The sequence below is a fragment of the Gekko japonicus genome, unplaced genomic scaffold (genome assembly GCF_001447785.1).
Source record: "Gekko japonicus isolate JY-2015 unplaced genomic scaffold, Gekko_japonicus_V1.1 scaffold1649, whole genome shotgun sequence".
NCBI lineage: Eukaryota > Metazoa > Chordata > Lepidosauria > Squamata > Gekkonidae > Gekko > Gekko japonicus.
Genome location: NW_015160262.1, coordinates 70,289 through 91,234, shown reverse-complemented (window position 1 = coordinate 91,234; position 20,946 = coordinate 70,289). Strand labels below are relative to the sequence as shown.

The 20,946-nt window shown below is 51.5% G+C and overlaps 1 protein-coding gene across 1 annotated transcript in view; it reads left to right on the top strand.

Moving 5' to 3' along the window:
• The window catches only part of ARID3B (AT-rich interaction domain 3B), a 38,708-nt gene that overhangs the window by 8,211 nt on the left and 9,551 nt on the right, over positions 1–20,946 (top strand). The window contains exon 5 of the mRNA XM_015414799.1: positions 18,594–18,777. Within this exon, the coding sequence (XP_015270285.1) occupies positions 18,594–18,777 (184 nt within the window). The remainder of the gene's footprint in view (positions 1–18,593; positions 18,778–20,946) is intronic.

The window sequence follows — 20,946 nt, the reverse complement described above, 5'->3', positions numbered from 1 at the left end:
GGGGGGGTGTTTGCTATCTGAAAGGAATATTCGGCAGCAAAGGATCAAGTGTTCTGCTGCCAACGTTCTTAGTTTGAAATTCTGCCACCACTCGGCTAGGGATTTGATACAGTGATCATTTAAGAACATAAGAGGAGCCATGTTGGATCAGGCCAGTGGCCCATCCAGTCCGGCACTCTGTGTCACACAGTGGCCAGAACCCAGGTGCCATCAGGAGGTCCACCCGCGAGACCAGAACTCCAGAAGCCCTCCCACTGTGGCCTCCCAAGCACCAAGAATACAGAGCATTCACTGCCCCAGATCGAGGGTTCCATCTATACCAGTGATGGCGAACCTTTTAGAGACCGAGTGCCCAAACTGCGACCCAAAACCCACTTATTTATCGCAAAGTGCCAACACGGCAATTTAACCTGAATACTGAAGTTTTACTTTAGAAAATTTTTTTCTACATTAACTTAAGATGATCCAAACAAAGTAAGGAAAGCAATCCCAAATGCTTTCATTTACTTAAAATTATTTGGCAGAGAATTTGACACTTTAATGATGGCCTGGGCCTGGCTGGGGCGATGGCACGCGTGCCCACAGAGAGGGCTCTGAGTGCCACCTCTGGCACCCGTGCCATAGGTTCGCCACCACTGGTCTATACCTTGTGGCTCATAGCCTCTCATGGACTTCTGCTCAAGAACATAAGAGAAGCCATGCTGGATCAGACCAATGGCTCATCATGTCCAATGCTGTGTCCCACAGTGGCCAAAACCCAGGTGCCATCAGGAGGTCTTGGGTGGGGGGGAGCTTTGCCTTTCAGCAATTAATTCACCCTTTTTCTTTCCTTTCAAACCATCTCCTTGTTTGGTTCTCCACGCCTCCTCCTGCTACAGTGCCGCTTACTTCTGCCAAAACCTTTTCCTCCGCACTACTTCCGCTTACTTTGCTTTCTTTTTGGCACCGGACTTAAAAAGGCATCTTTTCGTATGCATGTGTCCGGCAAGGCGGGATAGAAATAGAAATAAATAAATAAATAAATCCCACAAAGTTGCTTCTGACTTCTGGCGACCCCGCAAATAAAGGAGCTCCAGGATGGCTTATCCTTAACAGCCCTGCTCCGGTTTTGCGAACGGAGGGCCATGACGGCTTCCTTGACTTGTATAAATCCCAGTCTCCTCTTCTTCTTACTCTATTTCAGGGTGGGTCTTCCTCTTTTCCCGCTGCCTTCCACTTTTCCCCAACATTATTGTATTTTCCAGTGATGCTTGTCTTCTCATAATGTCACCAAAGTACGATAGCCTCAGTTGATGAAGAAGAAGAAGAAGAAGAGATTGGATTTATGCCCCCCCCTTCAAGTGGAGTCTCAGAGCGGCTTACAAACTCCTTTCCCTTCCCCTCCCCACAACAGACACCCTGTGAGGTGGGTGGGGCTGAGAGAACTCTGACACAAACTGCTCTTTTTCAAGGACAGCTGTGCTAGAGCTTGTGACTGACCCAAGGTCACATCAGCAGGTGCAAGTGGAGGAGTGGGGAATCAAACCCGGTTCTCCCAGATTAGAGTCCGCACACTTAGCCACTACACCAAACTGGCTCATTTCAGCATCTAGGGGAGAGTTCAGGTTTGATTTGATCCAGAGCCTACTGACTTGTCTCTTTGGCGGCCCACAGCAGTGCTCCCTTTAAGCTGCGGAGCCTTGTGAGCAAAAATTCTACGTTGTGAGCTACCGGCACTAAAGTGGTGAGCGAGCAACTCGACAACTGCGTAAATTAGTTGGTTCTGGAGCCCTACTTCCCATGCTGAGACAGAAATCTGTGAGCTGGAGGCTAAAAAACTGTCAGCTGGCTCACACTAACTCAGCTTAGAGGGAATACGGGTCCACGGTATCCGCAAAACTCTCCTCCAACACCGTCTTTTTACCTAGGCTTTTAATTAGCCGTTTCTGTTTTGTTTGTTTTTTAATTCTCCCTGTGTCTTAATATTGTTCTTTTAAATTGTTAGCCGCCTTCAACAGGACTTTGAAGAAGCAGCGTAGGACTATTCTGAATAAAAAGGAAGCTTTTCTCTTGATTCTCCACCAGCCACGCCCCCATCTTTGCAGTATTCCAAGTCCTGATCTTTGCAGTATTCAAGTCCAGTATTCAAGCATTCCAGCTTCTGACCCTATATCGTTTGCCCAGTGGACCCTATCTCCTCCTTCCTTCCATCCCAGCTTCCTGTTCGAACTTCTGCGTTCTCCTTTTTGTCTTCTTAATGGAACTTGTGCTGGTTCCTTGCAGGAATTAAGAGGAAAACTCAGTAGCAGATGGGTTGTTCCTGAGCTGGAATGGTATAAAATGTTCCACCTTTTGTTCCTCGCCACAGGCACCAGTTATAATAGGTTCGCACAAAGTACATTTCAGGCACCACGTCCAGGTTTTGGGAGATTCTCTCCCGTCCCCCATGCGCCATAACAATTAGATGCATTGGTGTAGTATCAGCTAGGGAGTTGGTCTTCCCCAAAAAACTGTCAACTTGATGTCCATTAAGAGAATGAGAAGGGGAGAGAGAAGAAGAAGAGATTGGATTTATACCCCACCCTTCACTACCCAAAGGAGTCTCAGAGTGGCTTACAAACACCTTTCCCTTCCCCTCCCCACAACAGACACCCTCTGAGCAAAAAGAAGAAGAAGAGATTGGATTTATACTCTGCCCTTCACTACCCAAAGGAGTCCCAGAGAGGCTTACAAACTCCTCTCCCTTCCCGTCCCCACAACAGACACCCTGTGAGGCAGGTGGGGCTGAGAGAGCTCTTGACAGAAACTGCTCTTGAGAGAACAGCTGTGAGAGAACTTGTGACTGAAGGAGAAGAGATTGGATTTATACCCTTCCCTTCACTACCCAAAGGTGTCTCAGAGCGTCTTACAAACCCCTTTCCCTTCCCCTCCCCACAACAGACACCCTGTGAGGTAAAAGAAGATGAGATTGGATTTATGCCCCACCCTTCATTACCCCAAGGAGTCTCAGAGCGGCTTACAAACTCCTTTCCCTTCCCCTCCCCACAACAGACACCCTGTGAGGCAGGTGGGGCTGAGAGAGCTCTGACAGAAACTGCTCTTTTTCAAGGACAGCTCTTGTCAGAACTATGGCTTGCCCAGAGTCATCCAGCAACTGCAAGTGGAGGAGTGGGGAATCAAACCCGGTTCTCCCAGATTAGAGTCCGCGCACTTAGCCACCACACCAAACTGGCTCCGAGAGAGGGTCCTTTTGGGGTCTCTGCCCGCTTTGGAAGGCTCTGGCGCTTCCTGCTTTCCACCCTCAGCAGATTTGCCCACTCCCGTGCTCTTGACCACACAGAACTCAAGATGCTGGGCTCTCCTGCCCTCTTGCGTGAGTCAGGTTTTTGGCGGCCAAGTTGCTGGGCGGGTTTCTATGGGCCTATCGATGTTCCATGTGGGCTGTGGACATTTTTACTTGGCATGAAATTATTACAACTAGCATATTAAAAATATAGTGTATCCAAACAATTATTACAAAACCCACATGCAAAAACAAAACTGAAACCTTTTTATTTTCTTCTGACAATCGCACCTCCTAAAGGAAGAAATGCATCTTGTTCTTGCATTGGAGAGTTCAGTTTGTAACCTAGGACTTGCTTGTCCTCAGTGCACAGAAATTAGATCAATCTGATACCATATATATATATTTTAGAAATGATTTGGAAAATATTTGAACACCTTGTCTTAAAATATTTTATTCATCGTGTTAAAATAAAACGGTCCATAATCAATTTTTTTTCTTTTCTTTTTTCAATTTTTCCAGTTTTTCGGGAAAAAACAATAAGGCTTCAGGAAAAAAACCGAAAAAACCCCGGTTTCCCCCCCGAATTTTTCCGGTTTTTTTCCAGGCCCTCACATTTCTAGCTCCTGCTCATCTGAACATTCATTGATCCAAAATATTTCACTCTCGATATTATAGGTGGCATAAGGATCATGCGTTTCCAGTTTTGCTCAGAGGTGCCCCAAATCCGGTAGACGGCACATTTGTTTGGTATGGTTCAGTGAATTAATGTAGAGAAGAGCAAGAGTCCAGTAGCACCTTAAAGACCAAAAAAAGAATTGTAGTAGGCAATGCTCCCTCTAAGCTATGGAGTTTTGTGCGCAAAAATTCTACTTTCTGAGCTACTGGCATTAAAGTTGTGAGCGAGCGATTAGGCTACTGCGTAAATCAGTTTGCTTTGGAGCCCTCCTTCCTGAGCGAAGGCAAAAATGTATGAGCCGGAGGCTTAAAAATGGTGAGCTGGCTCACACTAACTCAGCTTAGAGGGAACACTGGTAGCAGGGTGTGCGCTTTCATGAGTCACCGCTCACTTCTTCAGACAGATGAAGATGAGTAGCCGTGTTAGCCTATCTATAGCAGCAGAAAAGAGCAAGAGTCCAGGAGCACCTGAAAGACGAACAAAATTTGTGGCAGGGTAGGAGCTCTCAGGAGTCACCGCTCACTTCTTCAGACACCTTTAACGTGTCAGCCTTTGGGTCTTCTCTTGGGCAGGGGGCAGCCGACCATTTTTGAGCCTACGGGCGCCTTCAGAATACCAATACAGCGTGGTGGGCACAGCCCACAAAGTGGCTGCCACAAAATGGCCGCCACGGGAGGCAGAGACATCCAAAATGGCTGCCTCCGCTTACCTTCAGTCACCCAGTGAAGACCCTCGTGCTGTGGGGGGCAGCCGCTTCCAACACGACGTTTGTAAAAATCTTCACAACCAATCAGAGGTCACCTGGTCCCACATACTTTCTAAAAACACTTAAGAACATAAGAACATAAGAGATGCCAATGTTGGATCAGGCCAAAGGCCCATCCAGTCCAACACTCTGTATCACACGGTGGCCAGAAATACCAGTGCCATCAGGAGGTCCACCAGTGGGGCCAGGACATTAGAAGCCCTCCCACTGTTGACCAATGTTCCCTCTAAGCTGTGGAGTTTGGTGAGCAAAAATTCTAACTTGCTCCTGGCTCCTGGCATTAAAAGCTGTGAGCGAGCAATTTGGCTGCTGCATCAGTTAGTTTGCTCTGGAGCTATCCTTCCTGAGCTAAGACAAAAACATGTGAGCCGGAGGCTAAAAAACTGTGAGCTAGCTCACACTAACTCAGCTTAGAGGGAACACTGCTGTTGACCACCCCCCCAAGCACCAAGAAGACAGAGCATCACTTGCCCCAGAGTCCCTATCTATACCTTGTGGCTAATAGCCACTGATGGACCTCTGCTCCATATGCTTATCTAATTCCCTTTTGAAGCCGTCCAAGTGCCAAGGTGGTGCTGGTGGCGGTGGTCTCCGTGGCACCCATGGGCACGACATTGAGGGACCCCCGCTCTTGGGTACCAGTGAAAGTAGGGCTTCTAGCCACAACATCACCGGAGGTCCTCGCTTCATCCTCAAAGCAGGGCCGGCTCAGGGCGCCAACACGTCAGCCTCCGATATCAACGGGGAACCCCTTCAGACTTCTTCTTCTCTTTCCCCCAGGGAAAGGGGAAAAAAAAAACGACCGTGTTTCAACTTAAGATTTCGCTGGGGAAGAGGAGTTAGTTCAAGGGTCAGAGGGGCGAGAACCCCACCGGTAGCTGAGCTGTTGAGCATCTGGTAAAGATGTTGTGAGGACGACGTCTATTAAACCCAGCTGTGCCGGTAGGCCGTTGAGCGATTGAGCGATGGCGAGGCTTAGCGTGAAGAAGTGCGGCCTCTGTGAAGGATCGATGCAGGGGAGGCGATGGCTCCGTCGGGGCTTCGGGAGGGAGCTCGCGGCAGTGAGGAGGGGACGGTGATGATTGTGAAAGCGGGGGTGTGCTTCGGGCCTGGCGACGCGCCTGATACAACATCCGTGATCTGTCAGTCTCTCGTTATTTGTGGCGGAGAGGGGAGCATAGCCGCGGCACTTACACGGGCGCAGATAAGAAACCGGCCCTCACGTCAAATATAACATGGTTAGTTGCCTCCCATCCCCACTCCGATACCCGCGCGTGACGGTCCACAGGCTCGTGGATCAGGTAATGATGGTGACGTCGGGTGGTACCTCTACGCGCTGTAGAAGTAGGCAAAGGTTAGGGGTGGGGCCAGGTGCAGGAGCTCATCAGTATAGCTCATTAGCATAACTTATTTGCATATGCCACACCACCTGACATCACCGGAACTGTGTCAGAAGGCAACACCCACCGCTCAGGCTCCACTGGACTGTTTTGGATTGCTAGCTATTGGGGGGGGGGCGTGCAGATCTGTCCTCGCAGAGGAGGAAGAGCTTGTACCTGAATACAACTTGGTCTTAAAGGTGCCACTGGACTGTTTTGGGCTGGGGAGCTGGGGGGGGGGGCTCTGCAGCTTACCTGGCTGCTTCTTGCTCTGACTGAGGGCTGCTGGGAGCAGGGGGTGGGGCTTGTTGCATGTGCCCGCCCCCTGGGCTCTTTACTGCCGGAGCTCCGCTCCGCTCCTGTGCGCTCCTGCAGGAAATAACCCCTGGATGGGGGGGGGAGGTGCTGATGACTTCTGTGGGGGGAGGGAAAAATTGCTGCGTTTTCATACTAATCTCCCACAACTAGAGCTAATAACGCATCGATTTGCTAGAGCTAATAACGCATCGATTTGCCACGTGCATGGCGACTGGGACCATGGGTGCGGGATTCTTCATCTCAGCCATATTTGTGTGTTGTTTGTGTGTGTGAGGGTTGTTGCCCTCCTGGCAGATAAGGAGAGGCCTCACATCAGCTATAACCTGCCCCACGTTTCCTGTCAGCTGCACCCCTCTGAAATTGTGTCAGGAGCCAACAACAGGGCACAGAGGCTGAGGCCTTCATCAGAACATCAGAAGAGCCCTGCTGGATCAGACCAGCGGTCCATCTAGTCCAGCCTCCTGTCTCACACAGAGGCCAGCCAGTTCCTCTGGACGGCCAACAACAGGGCACAGAGGCTGAGGCCTTCATCAGAACATCAGAAGAGCCCTGCTGGATCAGACCAGCGGTCCATCTAGTCCAGCCTCCTGTCTCACACAGAGGCCAGCCAGTTCCTCTGGACGGCCAACAACAGGGCACAGAGGCTGAGGCCTTCATCAGAACATCAGAAGAGCCCTGCTGGATCAGACCAGCGGTCCATCTAGTCCAGCCTCCTGTCTCACACAGAGGCCAGCCAGTTCCTCTGGACGGCCAACAACAGGGCACAGAGGCTGAGGCCTTCATCAGAACATCAGAAGAGCCCTGCTGGATCAGACCAGCGGTCCATCTAGTCCAGCCTCCTGTCTCACACAGAGGCCAGCCAGTTCCTCTGGACGGCCAACAACAGGGCACAGAGGCTGAGGCCTTCATCAGAACATCAGAAGAGCCCTGCTGGATCAGACCAGCGGTCCATCTAGTCCAGCCTCCTGTCTCACACAGAGGCCAGCCAGTTCCTCTGGACGGCCAACAACAGGGCACAGAGGCTGAGGCCTTCATCAGAACATCAGAAGAGCCCTGCTGGATCAGACCAGCGGTCCATCTAGTCCAGCCTCCTGTCTCACACAGAGGCCAGCCAGTTCCTCTGGACGGCCAACAACAGGGCACAGAGGCTGAGGCCTTCATCAGAACATCAGAAGAGCCCTGCTGGATCAGACCAGCGGTCCATCTAGTCCAGCCTCCTGTCTCACACAGAGGCCAGCCAGTTCCTCTGGAGAGCCAGCAACTGGGCATAGAGGCTGAGGCCTTCCCTTGGTGCTGTCTCCTGGCTCTGGGATTCAGAGGGTTGCTTCCTCTCACTGTGGAGGTTTCCCTCAGTCACCGTGGCTAGGAGCCACTGATAAACTTATACTCCATGAATCTATACAATTCCCTTTGAAAGCTGCTTACTCCTGTGGCCATCACTACATCCTCCGGCAGCGAATCCCACGTTTTAATCACTCTCTGTGTAAAACAGTATTTCCTTTTGTCTGTCCTGAACCTCCTGCCCATCCGCTTCATTGGATGCTCCCGAGTTCTAGTATTTGGGGAGGGGAAAGTTCTCCATGCATGATTTTATAGACCTCTCCCCCTTCATCGTCTCTTTTCTCAACTGAAAAGTCCCAGACTATTCAGCCTCTTTTTCCTAGGGACGGCACTGCAACCCTCTAATCATCGGGGTTGCCCTCCCCTGTCGCTTTTCCAGCTCTGCAGCTGCCCTGCATTTTGTATCCACCCCTTCTGTGTCCGCGGGCACTTCCAAATGACCTTTAAAGGCAGCGCCGAAGAGTGTGTTAAGGTAATCCAAGCTGGATGTGGTCAGCGCCTGGATAACAGCGGCTAGATCAGATTTTTATTAGGATATTATTGGCTGTTCGCCACACTGAATACCCCGGTAAGGCGGGAAAGGTGAGAGAACGAAATTTTAATAAGCATTCTCTTTTCCACACAACTCAGTCTTCCATCTAGCCGTGGGAACCTTGCGTTTTCATATACCTACAGTTGACTCTTAGATGGGCATTTTTAACTTCAGGCAGTGCCAAGAAGGCAGCCAGTTCTTTCTCTAGGCCTGTATTAACACTTCCCATAGAAGGGTAGGTCCAGGATAGATTTTAAATATTTCCATCCTGCCTCTCTGTCTAAAATGCCCAAGACAGCGCTTATATAACCTTCTGGTTTTTAGCCTCCAAGTCTGTGGTGTTGTTCAGTCGCACAGTTGAGTCCAGCTCTTCACGACCCCATGGACCACATCACGCCAGGCCCTCCTGTCTTTCCGTTGTGCTCCGGAGTTTGCTTAATTTCATGTTTGTTGCATCAATCACACTGTCTAACCATCTCATCCTTTGCCCTCTCCTTCTTCTTTGACTTTCAATCTTTCCCAGCATCAGGGTCTTCTCCAGTGAGTGCTCCCTTCTCATTTGGTGGCCAAAGTATTTGAGCTTCAGCTTCAGTATCTGGCCTTCCAGGGAACAGTCAGGATTGATTTCTTTGAGGATCGACTGATTCGATCTTCTTGCAGTCCAAGGGACACAAGAGTCTTCTCCAGCACAATAATTTGAAAGCATCTATTCTTCGGCGCTCACCATAATTTGAAAGCATCTATTCTTTGGCGCTCGGCCTTCCTTATAGCCCAACTCTCGCAGCCATACATGACTACTGGGAATACCATTGCTTTGACCATACGGACTTTTGTTGGCAGGGTGATGTCTCTACTTTTTATCATGCTGTCTAGGTTTGCCATTGCTTTCCTCCCAAGGAGCAGGCGTCTTTTAATTTCATGGCTGCAGTCACCATCTGCAGTGATCCGTACAGAAACGTATGTTCGGACTGTGCTTTGTGTCCAAGAGGGTTCCAGGCCCAGACGGACAGAGGGAAACCATTCCCTAAAAGATCACCTTATCTATCAGGTAGGATTTCAGGCAGGGGCAACGTGATGAGGACAGATTTTAAAAAAAGATCCACAGAGGGTTAACAGGAACAGGGACAAACACTGGGGTGGGGGGAGATTTGGGTTTATGTCTTCTCTTGCACCGAGGCTCCGAATTCTGCATTGAGGTGGCAAATTGTCCAAGAACGTGCAAAATTAAAGAGACCTGCACATATATCTAATTGCAGCTGCGTTTTGCTCCCAGTATCTAGGATGCCAGAGGGGTTTTTTTGGCATGCGTATTGAGTTTTGGCAAAAAGCGAGGGCATTCCACATGAAATCGATAAACCAGGGTTGCCTCATAGCCATAGAGTTTGTCGAAATTTTTTGTTAAAGCCATTTGGAGAGGCCCTGATCGTTGTGGTGGAAAGTGCCGTCAAGTCACAACTGACTTAGGGTAACCCTGTATGGTTTTCAAGGCAAGAGGCGAACAGAGGTGGCTTGCCATTGCCTGCCTCTGCGTAGCAACCCTGGACTTTCTTGGTGATCTCCAATCCAAGTAAAAGGTTCCCTTGCTCGAAAGCCAGTCGAATCCGACTCTAGGGTTGCGGTGCTCATATCCGTTTCAAAGCCGAAGAGCCAGCGCTGTCCGAAGACGTTTCCGTGGTCATGTGGCCGGCATGACTAAACACCAAGGTGCACGGAACGCTGTTACCTTCCCACCGAAGTGGTACCTATTTATCTATTTATCTACTTGCAATCTCTTGCTTTCGAACTGCTAGGTTGGCAGGAGCTGGGGCCAGAGACGGGAGCTCACTCCGTCATGCGGCACACCCGGGTCTCGAACTGCTGAACTACCGACCTTCCACAGCCTGCAGTTCAGCGTCTTAACCACTTGAGCCACCGCAGCTCCTCCAGTCCAAGTACCTGTGAGCAAAAGGCGGGGAAAATCAGGCGAAGCCGCAGGTCAAAACGCGGCCGCGAGTGGGAAATTGACCAATAGAAGCGGGGCAAAGGGAGGTGCGACTCTCGCTCTTTCCTAACACAGTCAGAATTACCGTGGTAGAGCCAACCAGAAGTCTAGTAACAGAACCTGAAGCGAAGCATAATTTTTAAGACGACATATTAAACGATGCAAGAATTACATAGCAGGATCCATCTGTACACAATAGCATACACCACAGTCCCTAATGATTGACCCACTTTGTGGATCATTCAGTACAGTGCAAGTTGCCTGTGTAGGAAAGCCTTCTTGAACAGTGCGGGTTTGCATAAACGGCTAGTGTGCCGTTCCCCCCCACCCCACCCGTCGCCTCCTCCCTCCCTCCCGAGAAGAACTCATCACTCTCTATCGAGAGTTATCGGTCTCGGGATCCGGACGCGAAGGTGATACGCCCTCCAAAGTCTCGAAAAGCAGCCCGCTGTTTATTATCTGTGTCCGAGGCCCCGTCTGATTTTGATTACTCGGTATCAAAGGTGAGGCGGCCTGGGATTGCTTTGGCAGCAGGGGAGAGGAGAGAAGGGGCCGTGCTTGTGGGGTGGGAAGCGGCCCAGAATCCAAGGAGGAGGGGAAACACCCCCTCCCTCCTTGCGCCAACAAAAGTCCTGCCCCCTCCGTCTAGATCCCCCACAACTTATATATTATAAGGCACTTTCTGTGCTTTGGGGCGGGCGGGGGGAGCACCCTGCTAAGAAAGTACAGTAAAACGAGTTTGCCATCAAAAGCCAACAAGTCTCGGGCCGTGCCCCCGGTCAGTGACCTTTCCCTCTGGAATTCTCCCCTCTGACCCCCGGATCATTAATCCCCACCCTGCCAGATGACAGTAATCCATCATGGGCCCTGACAAGGCTTTGCAGCCGGGTGTGAAAGGATCCGCTCCGCCTCTCCCTCTCCGTGTCCCATGATGCTAGTTTTTCGGCCTTTCCTGTTCCAGGCGGAGGGGCCTTCGCCTTCCCCTGTTTCAGAATCTGCATGTGTGTGCACGCGAAGGGGCTTCCTGTGGAAGCGTGGAAAGAAGAAAAAGAAGAGGAGATTGGATTTATACCCCGCCCTTCACTACCCACTGGTGTCTCATAGCAGCTTACAAACTCCTTTCCCTTCCCCTCCCCACAACAGACACCCTGTGAGGTAAAAGAAGAAGAAGAAGAAGAGATTGGATTCATACATCGCCCTTCACTACCCAAAGGAGTCTCAGAGTGGCTTGCAAACTCCTTTCCCTTCCCCTCCCCACAACAGGCACCCTGTGAGGTAAAAGAAGAAGAAGAAGATATTGGATTTATACCCCACCCTTCACTACCCCAAGGTGTCTCAGAGCGGCTCACAAACTCCTTTCCCTTTCCCCTCCCCACAACAGACACCCTGTGAGGTAGGCGGGACTGAGAGAACTCTGACACAAACTGCTCTTTTTCAAGGACAGCTGTGCCATAGCCTGTGACTGACCCAAGGTCACATCAGCAGGTGCAAGTGGAGGCGTGGGGAATCAAACCCGGTTCTCCCAGATTAGAATCCGCGCACTTAACCACTACACCAAACTGGCTCTCAAAGGTTTTGGTGTCTTTTCGTTCCTTTGCCTGCACCTGTGAAGCATGTGGGAACCTGCAGATTAAAACGCCGCTTCCCCTTTGCTCCTTTTCGGCAGGCTTGACCCTGTATTCCGCCCGTGACCTGAGTGCGAGCCTGCAGGTCTAAACAACGGCAGCAGAAGAAGGAGCTGGCTCACAGTCACTCAGCTTAGAGGGAACACTCCTCCGGAGCCCTCCTTCCTGAGCTAAGACAAAAATGTGTGAGCCGGAGGCTAAAAAACTGTGAGCTGGCTCACACTAACTCAGCTTAGAGGGAACACTCCTCCGGAGCCCTCCTTCCTGAGCCGGAGGCTAAAAAACTCTGAGCTGGCTCACAGTCACTCAGCTTAGAGGGAACACTGCTCCGGAGCCCTCCTTCCTGAGCTAAGGCAAGAATGTGTGAGCCGGAGGCTAAAAAACTGAGCTGGCTCACACTAACTCAGCTTAGAGGGAACACTGCTCTGGAGCCCTCCTTCCTGAGCGAAGACAAAAACGTGTGAGCCGGAGGCTAAAAAACTGTGAGCTGTCTCACACTAACTCAGCTTAGAGGGAACACTGGTCTCAGCCCAGAGGTCTTCCCCATCGTCTCCCACCCAGTTCTTTTTTACCCAAAGACGCTAAGGGGGGTTGCACGGGGGACCTTATGCCTGCCAAGCAGGTTCACTGCCACTCATCCGCGGAGTCCCTCCCCATGCGTGGTCACTGCCTGGAAGGCATCCCCGGGATTTCCCTCTGGGCAGCCCCCCGAGACGCTTCTCTGGAAGCGCCTGCTGAATATGCCTCGAAAGCCAAGTCAGGCACCTTGTGAAATACGCATCTGACTTTGGCCACAGGCCGGGAGCCAACCCCTGCCGGATTTCCTGAGCCACAGCACCACCCCTGCCACTCAGAGATCTCTTAACAGTTTCCCCTCCCCTTTCACTCTCTGTCTGCCCCATCTGGTCACTGGATCAAGCTTGCTTAGGGGGAAGCTAATGCCATTCGCTAAATTGGATTGAGGAAGAGTGGGTGGGAATTAGGTGCACGGGAGGGGCCCCCTGGGGGAGCGCAGAAGTGCATTTGCTTGATGCGCCGACCAGGCGCCCGGCGGATTTAATCTCCGCTAACATTTTCACGCACCTGGCTCGCCTGCCGGGTCTCTATCCGAGAACGTTTGTGAGGGAGAGCAGAAGAATGTTTCTCAGAAACCCTTGAACACGTGAAACTACCTTATACTGAATCGGACCCTCGGTCCATCAAAGTCCATATTGTCTACTCAGACCGGCAGCGGCTCTCCAGGGTCTCAGGCAGAGGTCTCTCACATCACCTGCTGCATGGTTCTTTTAACTGGAGATGCCGAAGATTGAACCTGGGACCTTTTGCATGCCAAGCAGATGCTCTGCCACTGAGCCAGGGTCTCAGGTCCAGGTCTTTCCCATCACCTCCTGCCTGGTCCTTTGAACTGGAGATGCTGGGGACTGAAGCTGGGACCTTCTGCATGCCAAGCAGAGGCTCTACCACTGAGCCAGGGTCTCAGGTCAAGGTCTTTCCCATCACCTCCTGCCTGGTCCTTTGAACTGGAGATGCCGAGGATTGAACCCGGGACCTTCTGCATGCCAAGCAGAGGCTCTACCTCTGAGCCAGGGTCTCAGGTTAAGGTCTTTCCCATTACCTCCTGCCTGGTCCTTTGAACTGGAGATGCCGAGGATTGAACCCGGGACCTTCTGCATGCCAAGCAGAGGCTCTTCCACTGAGCCAGGGTCTCAGGCTAAGGTCTTCCCCATCACCTCCTGCCTGGTCCTTTGAACTGGAGATGCCGGGGATTGAACCTGGGACCTTCTGCACGCCAAGCAAGATGCTCTGCCACTGAGTCACCGCCCCTCCACTGAGCTGCGACACGGAAATTGGAATGACAACATTTTCCTGTTCAAAGATAAATAGTTTAATAACATTTAAATCATATTAGCAGAAGGCGGTCAAGAGACCCTGTAGAAGCACTAGTGTTTATCCGTGCTTCATAGCCCGCATTTTAACCCTTCTAACGGAATAGATTTCACAGCACAGCAGCCCTAACACTATAGATAAACATTTTCCATGGGAAACTACGCATGTGAAGTGCCGTCAGGTCGCTTCCGACTTGTGGTGCCCCTGTGAAGTCCATCCATCCCATATTGGGTCTTCCTCTTTTCTTGCTGCCTTCAGCTTTTCCTAGAAGTATTCTCTTTTTCCCCGTTGAATTTTGACCAAAGTATGATAGCCTCCATTTAGTGGTCGTTGCGGTGTAGTGCTTAAATGCGCGGATTCTAATCTGGGAGGACCGGGTTTGATTCCCCGCTCCTCCACATGCAGCTGCTGGTGTGACCTTGGGTCAGTCACAAGTTCTCTCAGAGCTGTTCTCTCAAGGGCAGTTCTCGGGAGAGCTCTCTCAGCCCCACCTACCTCACCGGGTGTCTGTTGTGGGGAGGGGAAGGGAAAAGAGTTTGTAAGCTGCTCTGAGACTCCGAGTGAAGGGCGGGATATAAATCCAGTCTCCTCCTCCCCCTAGGGAGCATTCATGCTCGATTCGATCTCGCTGATGCACTGGCAGTTTTCTCCCGATTCCTTCTCTGCAGAAGCCAAGGAATAGGGGGAGAGTGGTCGCGAGCTTGTCAGCTTGTCAGTCATACCTGCGGCACCCTTTCATTGGCTAGGGTACCAAGGAACAGACATGTTTCTCGTGAGATCATTGGGCCAGAATGCTTCCTCCTGCTCATTTGCCTTGTATTTTTGGATCTACAGACTCTACTTGTAATGAAAGGCAGAACTCCAGGCTGGTGGGCGGAGCAAGCCCTGTGCCATGTCCAGAATCCTGGGCCAAATCTCAACCCCACGACCGTTTGGCAACCCGCCGGAGCAGAATGTGTCATCTTGGGCAGAATAGCAAAGGAATGCCAAGGATCGTGAATGTTCTCTGCGACGGAATAGGGTTCAGGCTTCCAGGAAATCTGTCCCGTGGGCAGCCTTTCTGGTGTTTAGCTGGAGGATTTCTTTTTCCTTTCCTGTCGAAGTAGCTCATCGGCGTGATCTCCACTCTCTGGCATTTCCTATCCTGATTTGTGTTTGTGCAGCTTTCATTGTGAGCTGGATTTGCTGTAGTCATTAGCTTGGGAGAGGGCCCCCAAAGCGGTCAGAGCGTTTAAAGACTGCGCTGTCCAAAGAGAGGCATTCATTTTTACCACTTTGTAATATTTGCATCTCATCTCATCTCCTTAGACTCAGGTTGGCTAATAAATCAACAGTGAGGGGCAGGTGCTTAGAACACACACACACACACAGAGACACAAATCAGCTGGCAAGATAAAAACAGCACACAAGGGTTTTTTTAAAAAAAAAATGCAGCCTGATCATTAAGGCAATTTGGTGGTGGTAGAAAGTTCCGTAAAGTGGCAGCCGGCTTATGGCAACCAATGTTCCCTCTAAGCTGTGGAGTCTCTTGGCTACTGCATAAGTTAGTTTGCTCCGGAGCCGTCCCTTCCTGAGCTAAGGCAAGAATGTGTGAGCCGGGGGCTAAAAAACTATGAGCTGGCTCACACTAACTCAGCTTAGAGGGAACACTGCTCCGGAGCCGTCCTTCCTGAGCTAAGACAAAAATGTGTGAGCCGGAGGCTAAAAAACTGTGAGCCGGCTCACACTAACTCAGCTTAGAGGGAACACTGATGGCAACCCCATAGGATCTTCAAGGCAAGGGGCTTCATAGGTGGTTTGCCATGGCCTGCCTCTGCGTAGCAACCCTGGACTTCCTTGGTGGTCTCCCATCCAAGGACTAACTGAGGCTGACCTTGCTTAGCTTCCGAGATCTGACCAGAACAGGCTACCCTGGGCTATCCAAGTCGGGATAGACAAACAGGTCTTTGCCCTTCCTTGCCTCTGCATAGCAACTCTGAGCTTTGCTGGTGTCTCCCATCTAAGTACAAACCAGGACCGGCCCTGCTTAGCTTCCAAGATCTGACCAGAGCAGACTACCCGGGGCTATTCAAGTCAGGGTAGACAGACAGAGGTGGGTTTGCCATTGCCTGTTTCTGCGTAGCAACCCTGGACTTCCTTGGTGGTCTCCCGTCCAAGTACTAACCAGGGTCGACCCTGCTTAGCTTCCGAGATCTGACCAGATCGGGCTAGCCCCGGGCCATTCAGGTTGGGGCAATTTCTCTTCCACCGAATGCTCTTCGGAGTCAGACCGTATGCTTTCCGTGCCCGCTCTTGTAAAAGACGCTCCAAATGCCCCCGCCTAAATCTGTGGTTTGGCTTCATTTGGAATACAGCGTACAGTTCTGGTCACCGCACCTCAAAAAAGGTATCACAGCACTGGGGAAAGTGCAGAGAAGGGCAACTGAGATGACTTAAAGGGGGATGGAGCACCTTTCCTATGAAGAATGGTTAAAGAGGTTAGGGCTTTTTAGCTTGGAGAAACGACGATTGAGGGGTGACATAATAGAGGTGCATGAGATAGAGAAGATAAAGAAGTACTTTTCTGCCTTTCTCATATAAGAACTCGTGGGGACTCAGTGAAATTAGTGAGCAGTAGGCTCAGACGGGGCTTTTTTTGTAGAAGAAGCCCAGCAGGAACTCATTAGCATATTAGGCCACACCCCCGACAGTGCAGCTCATTAGCATATTAGGCCACACCCCATTCCTTTCCTTGGCTAGCCCAAGTGCCCGCTGCAGGGAGCCTGGGCAAGCCGGCCCTTGGACAGGCTGGGAAAGGCTGGTGCCCCCCTGGCCCACCCGCCTTGGAGTCATCAGGGGGTGGTCGCTCTCCAGGCCTTCCCTCTGTAGCCACACATGCAGTAGTGGGTGTGGCTGTAGTGGGTGTGGCCAACTCTGAAGCCAGCCAGAACTCTGTTCCTGTGCGTTCCTGCCCCAAAATAGCCCTGGGCTTAGAACAGATCAAAGTAAGCACCTTTTCACCCAAGGAGTAATCAGCATGTGGAATTCACTGCCTCGGGAAGTGGTGGCGGCTACAAGCACAGACAGCTTCAAGAGGGGACTGGAGAAACGTGTGAAACAGAGGCCCATCCATGGCTATTAGCCACAAGGTATAGATGGAACACTCTGTCAGGGGCAGTGATGCTCTGTATTCTTGGTTCTTGGCAGTCAACCGTGGGAGATCTTCTGGAGTTCTGGCCCCGCTGGTAGACCTCCTGCTGGCACCTGGTATTTTTGGCCACTGTGTGACACTGAGTGTTGGACACTGAGTGTTGGACTGGATGGGCCATTGGCCTGATCCAACATGGCTTCTCTTATGTTCTTATGTCGGGGCCAGTGATGCTCTGTCTTCTTGGTGTTTGGGGGGCCACAGTGGGAGGGCTTCTGGAGTTCTGGCCCCACTGGTGGACCTCCTGATGGCACCTGAGTTTTGGCCACTGTGTGACACAGGGTGTTGGACTGGCCCGATCCAACATGGCTTCTTTTATGGGCCATTGGTCTGATCCAACATGGCTTCTCTTGTGTTCTTAAGAAGTGCAGAAGTCCATGAGTGGCTATTAGCCACAAGGTATAGATGGAACACTCTGTCAGGGGCAGTGATGCTCTGTCTTCTAGGTACTTGAAGGGCCACAGTGGGAGGGCTTCTGGAGTTCTGGCCCCACTGGTGGACTTCCTGATGGCACCTGGGTTTTGGCCACTGTGTGACACAGAGTGTTGGACTGGATGGGCCATTGGCCTGATCCAACATGGCTTCTCTGATATTCTTGTGTTCTCTGTCTTCCTGGTACTTGAAGGGCCACAGTGGGAGGGCTTCTGGAGTTCTGGCCCCACTGGTGGACCTCCTGATGGCACCTGAGTTTTGGCCACTGTGTGACACAGGGTGTTGGACTGGCCCGATCCAACATGGCTTCTTTTATGGGCCATTGGTCTGATCCAACATGGCTTCTCTTGTGTTCTTAAGAAGTGCAGAAGTCCATGAGTGGCTATTAGCCACAAGGTATAGATGGAACACTCTGTCAGGGGCAGTGATGCTCTGTCTTCTTGGTACTTGAAGGGCCACAGTGGGAGGGCTTCTGGAGTTCTGGCCCCACTGGTGGACTTCCTGATGGCACCTGGGTTTTGGCCACTGTGTGACACAGAGTGTTGGACTGGATGGGCCATTGGCCTGATCCAACATGGCTTCTCTGATATTCTTGTGTTCTCTGTCTTCTTGGTACTTGAAGGGCCACAGTGGGAGGGCTTCTGGAGTTCTGGCCCCGCTGGTGGACCTCCTGATGGCACCTGGGTTTTGGCCACTGTGTGACACACAGTGTTGAACTGGATGGGCCATTGGCCTGATTCAACATGGTTTCTCTTGATGATGCTCTGTCTTCTTGGTACTTGAAGGGTCACAGTGGGAGGGCTTCTGGATTACTGGCCCCGCTGGTGGACCTCCTGATGGCACCTGGGTTTTGGCCACTGTGTGACACACAGTGTTGAACTGGATGGGCCATTGGCCTGATTCAACATGGTTTCTCTTGAGTTCTTATGTCTAGGGCATGTGATGCTCTGTATTCTTGGTGCTTGGAGGGCCACAGTGGGAGGGCTTCTGGAGTTCTGGCCCCACTGGTGGACCTCCTGATGACACCTGAGTTTTGGCCACTGTGTGACACAGGGTGGTGGACTGGATGGGCCATGGGCCTGATCCAACATTGGCTTCTCTTAATGTTCCTATGTTCTTACCTTGTATTTTCCTCCCCTGCCTACTCATTCTCTTCCCTTCCCGTCTCTCTCTCTCTCTCACTCTCTTTCAAATCTGGCGGCAGGAACGCCAATCAACCGCATCCCCATCATGGCGAAGCAGATCCTGGACCTGTACATGCTCTACAAGCTGGTGACCGAGAAAGGCGGGCTGGTGGAAATCATCAACAAGAAGATCTGGCGGGAGATCACCAAGGGCCTCAACCTTCCCACCTCTATCACCAGCGCCGCCTTTACACTTCGCACACAGTAAGACTTTTACCAGCTGCTCTGTTCTCTCCGAGAACATCGCCGGGTAACAAATTGGAGCTCTGAGAAAAGTAGCGTTGTTCGGGATGTCGTGGAGGGAATGTAGCGGTCTGTTGCATTGGGGGGGAGGCCCCTGGAGCTGGAGGAAAGGGCTGCCGCTCGGGGAACATTCCGGATGGACAAAGGGAAATACTTTTTTACACAAAGAGTGATTAAAGTGTGGAATGTGCTGCCAGAGGATGTCGTGATGGCCACAGGAATAAACAGTTTTAAAAGGGGACTAGATAGATTAGACGGATTCATGGAGGATAAGTCTATCTGTGGCTATTAGCCATGGTGACAGATGGGAACCTCCACATTCCGAGGCAGTCAACCTCTGAATCCCAGAGCCAGGAGGCAGCATCAGAGGAAGGCCTCAGCCTCTCTGCCCTGTTGTTGGCCCTCCAGAGGAACTGGTTGGCCCCTGTGTGGGACAGGATGCTGGACTAGATGGACCACTGGTCTGATCCAGCAGGGCTCTTCTTATGTTCTTATGAAGGCCGCAGCCTCTATGCCCTGTTGTTGGCCCTCCAGAGGACCTGGTTGGCCACTGTGTGAGACAAGAGTGCTGGACTAGAGGGAACACTGGTCTGGGCCAGCAGGGCCCTTCCGATGTCCTTATGCACAGAACCTCAGGCTCTTACTCATTCTTTGCATTCCTGTCCTCCTGTCATTTCAACAGCAAAGCTCTAAGCATAAATTTATTCCTTTGTTTTATGCTTATCTCCCATTTTTCTCCGAATGGGGCTGCCATGCGGCATGGCACTTCACGCCCCACCTGCCGCGCCGCTGGGCATAGGAGACTCAGAAGCGGGTGTGACTCTGCGGGCCAAAGAAACAGTTGCACACCGCAAGACGTAGCCGTCCCATTCCTTTATTCTTCATACTGTGTTGTGGTTAATGGTACCCGGTCCACCCTACAGAGTCACAAATCCCCCCCATGAGTGGATGTCCCGCCCGACGTCCAGCCTCCACATCACCCCTGATCACTGGCCCATCTTCCTTTACCAGGGCTGGGCTGGGCGTAGCGGAATCCTCCCAGTCGCCACCCCACCTTGGCACGTCTCACTTCTCTTCCACAGCGACCCAAAGCCCCTTACGAAAAAAATACACCTTTAAACCAGTTTACACGAAACGCAGGATAGCGACCAAATGAAAGACAAAGAGCAGGCAAGACATTCTAGGTTGGTGTTATTAGGATATTTGGTTAATATAGGAAGAGATTTGCCCGGTCCTAGAAGCATGAAGCTGAGGGCAGTAAATAGATCTCCCAAGAAGTATATTGCAAAAGAGGGGGGGGGCAAACTGGGGTTTATTCAAGGAGATTCAGTTCGCACTCGGGTTGTAGTTGAAAGAGAGGCGCCTAATCTAAAGAGGGCTTGAGAAAGAAGCCTAATAGAGAGAGAGAGCCAGTTGGATGTAGAGATATGAAGGCCTGGAAAAAAAATTCAGCTGCTGGTGTGACCTTGGGTCAGTTACAAGTCATTTCAGGGCTGTTCTCTCAAGGGCAGTCCTCGAAAGAGCTCCCTCTGCCCCACCTACCTCACAGGGTGTCTGAGACTCCTTCAGGTAGTGAAGGGCGGGGTACAAATCCAATCTCCTCCTCCTCTCCCCCCTAACACAAATGGCCAACTTATCTGGCATCATGTGTGTGAGAGTATATGGGCATTTTCTCTACAGGAGGAAGGCCATGTGTGGTGAGGGAGGGGACAAAGGGAGGAGGGGTCAGAGGGTAGCTCCCAGTTTAAGACACAGAGAGGCTTCCCATTCAAGGAGATAACATCTATCTCCTTAGAGTGATGTAGCCCCCCCCCCGTCCAGACTGAATTGCTCACTCCAACAGGTGTTCCCCAAGTTAATCCATCAGCTTCATGCCGCGAGGCAAGGGCCCACAGCCTTTAGGCTTGCGTTCCCCAGAAACGGCCAGACCAAAGCTGCTCATCAAGCATTGCGTTCGAGCGAAGGCTCAGCTTCTGCCCGTGGTCATAAGAACATAAGAGATGCCAATGTTGGATCAGGCCAAAGGCCCATCCAGTCCAACACTCTTGTGTCACACAGTGGCCAGAAATACCAGGTGCCATCAGGAGGTCCAGCAGTGGGGCCAGGACATTAGAAGCCCTCCCACTGTTG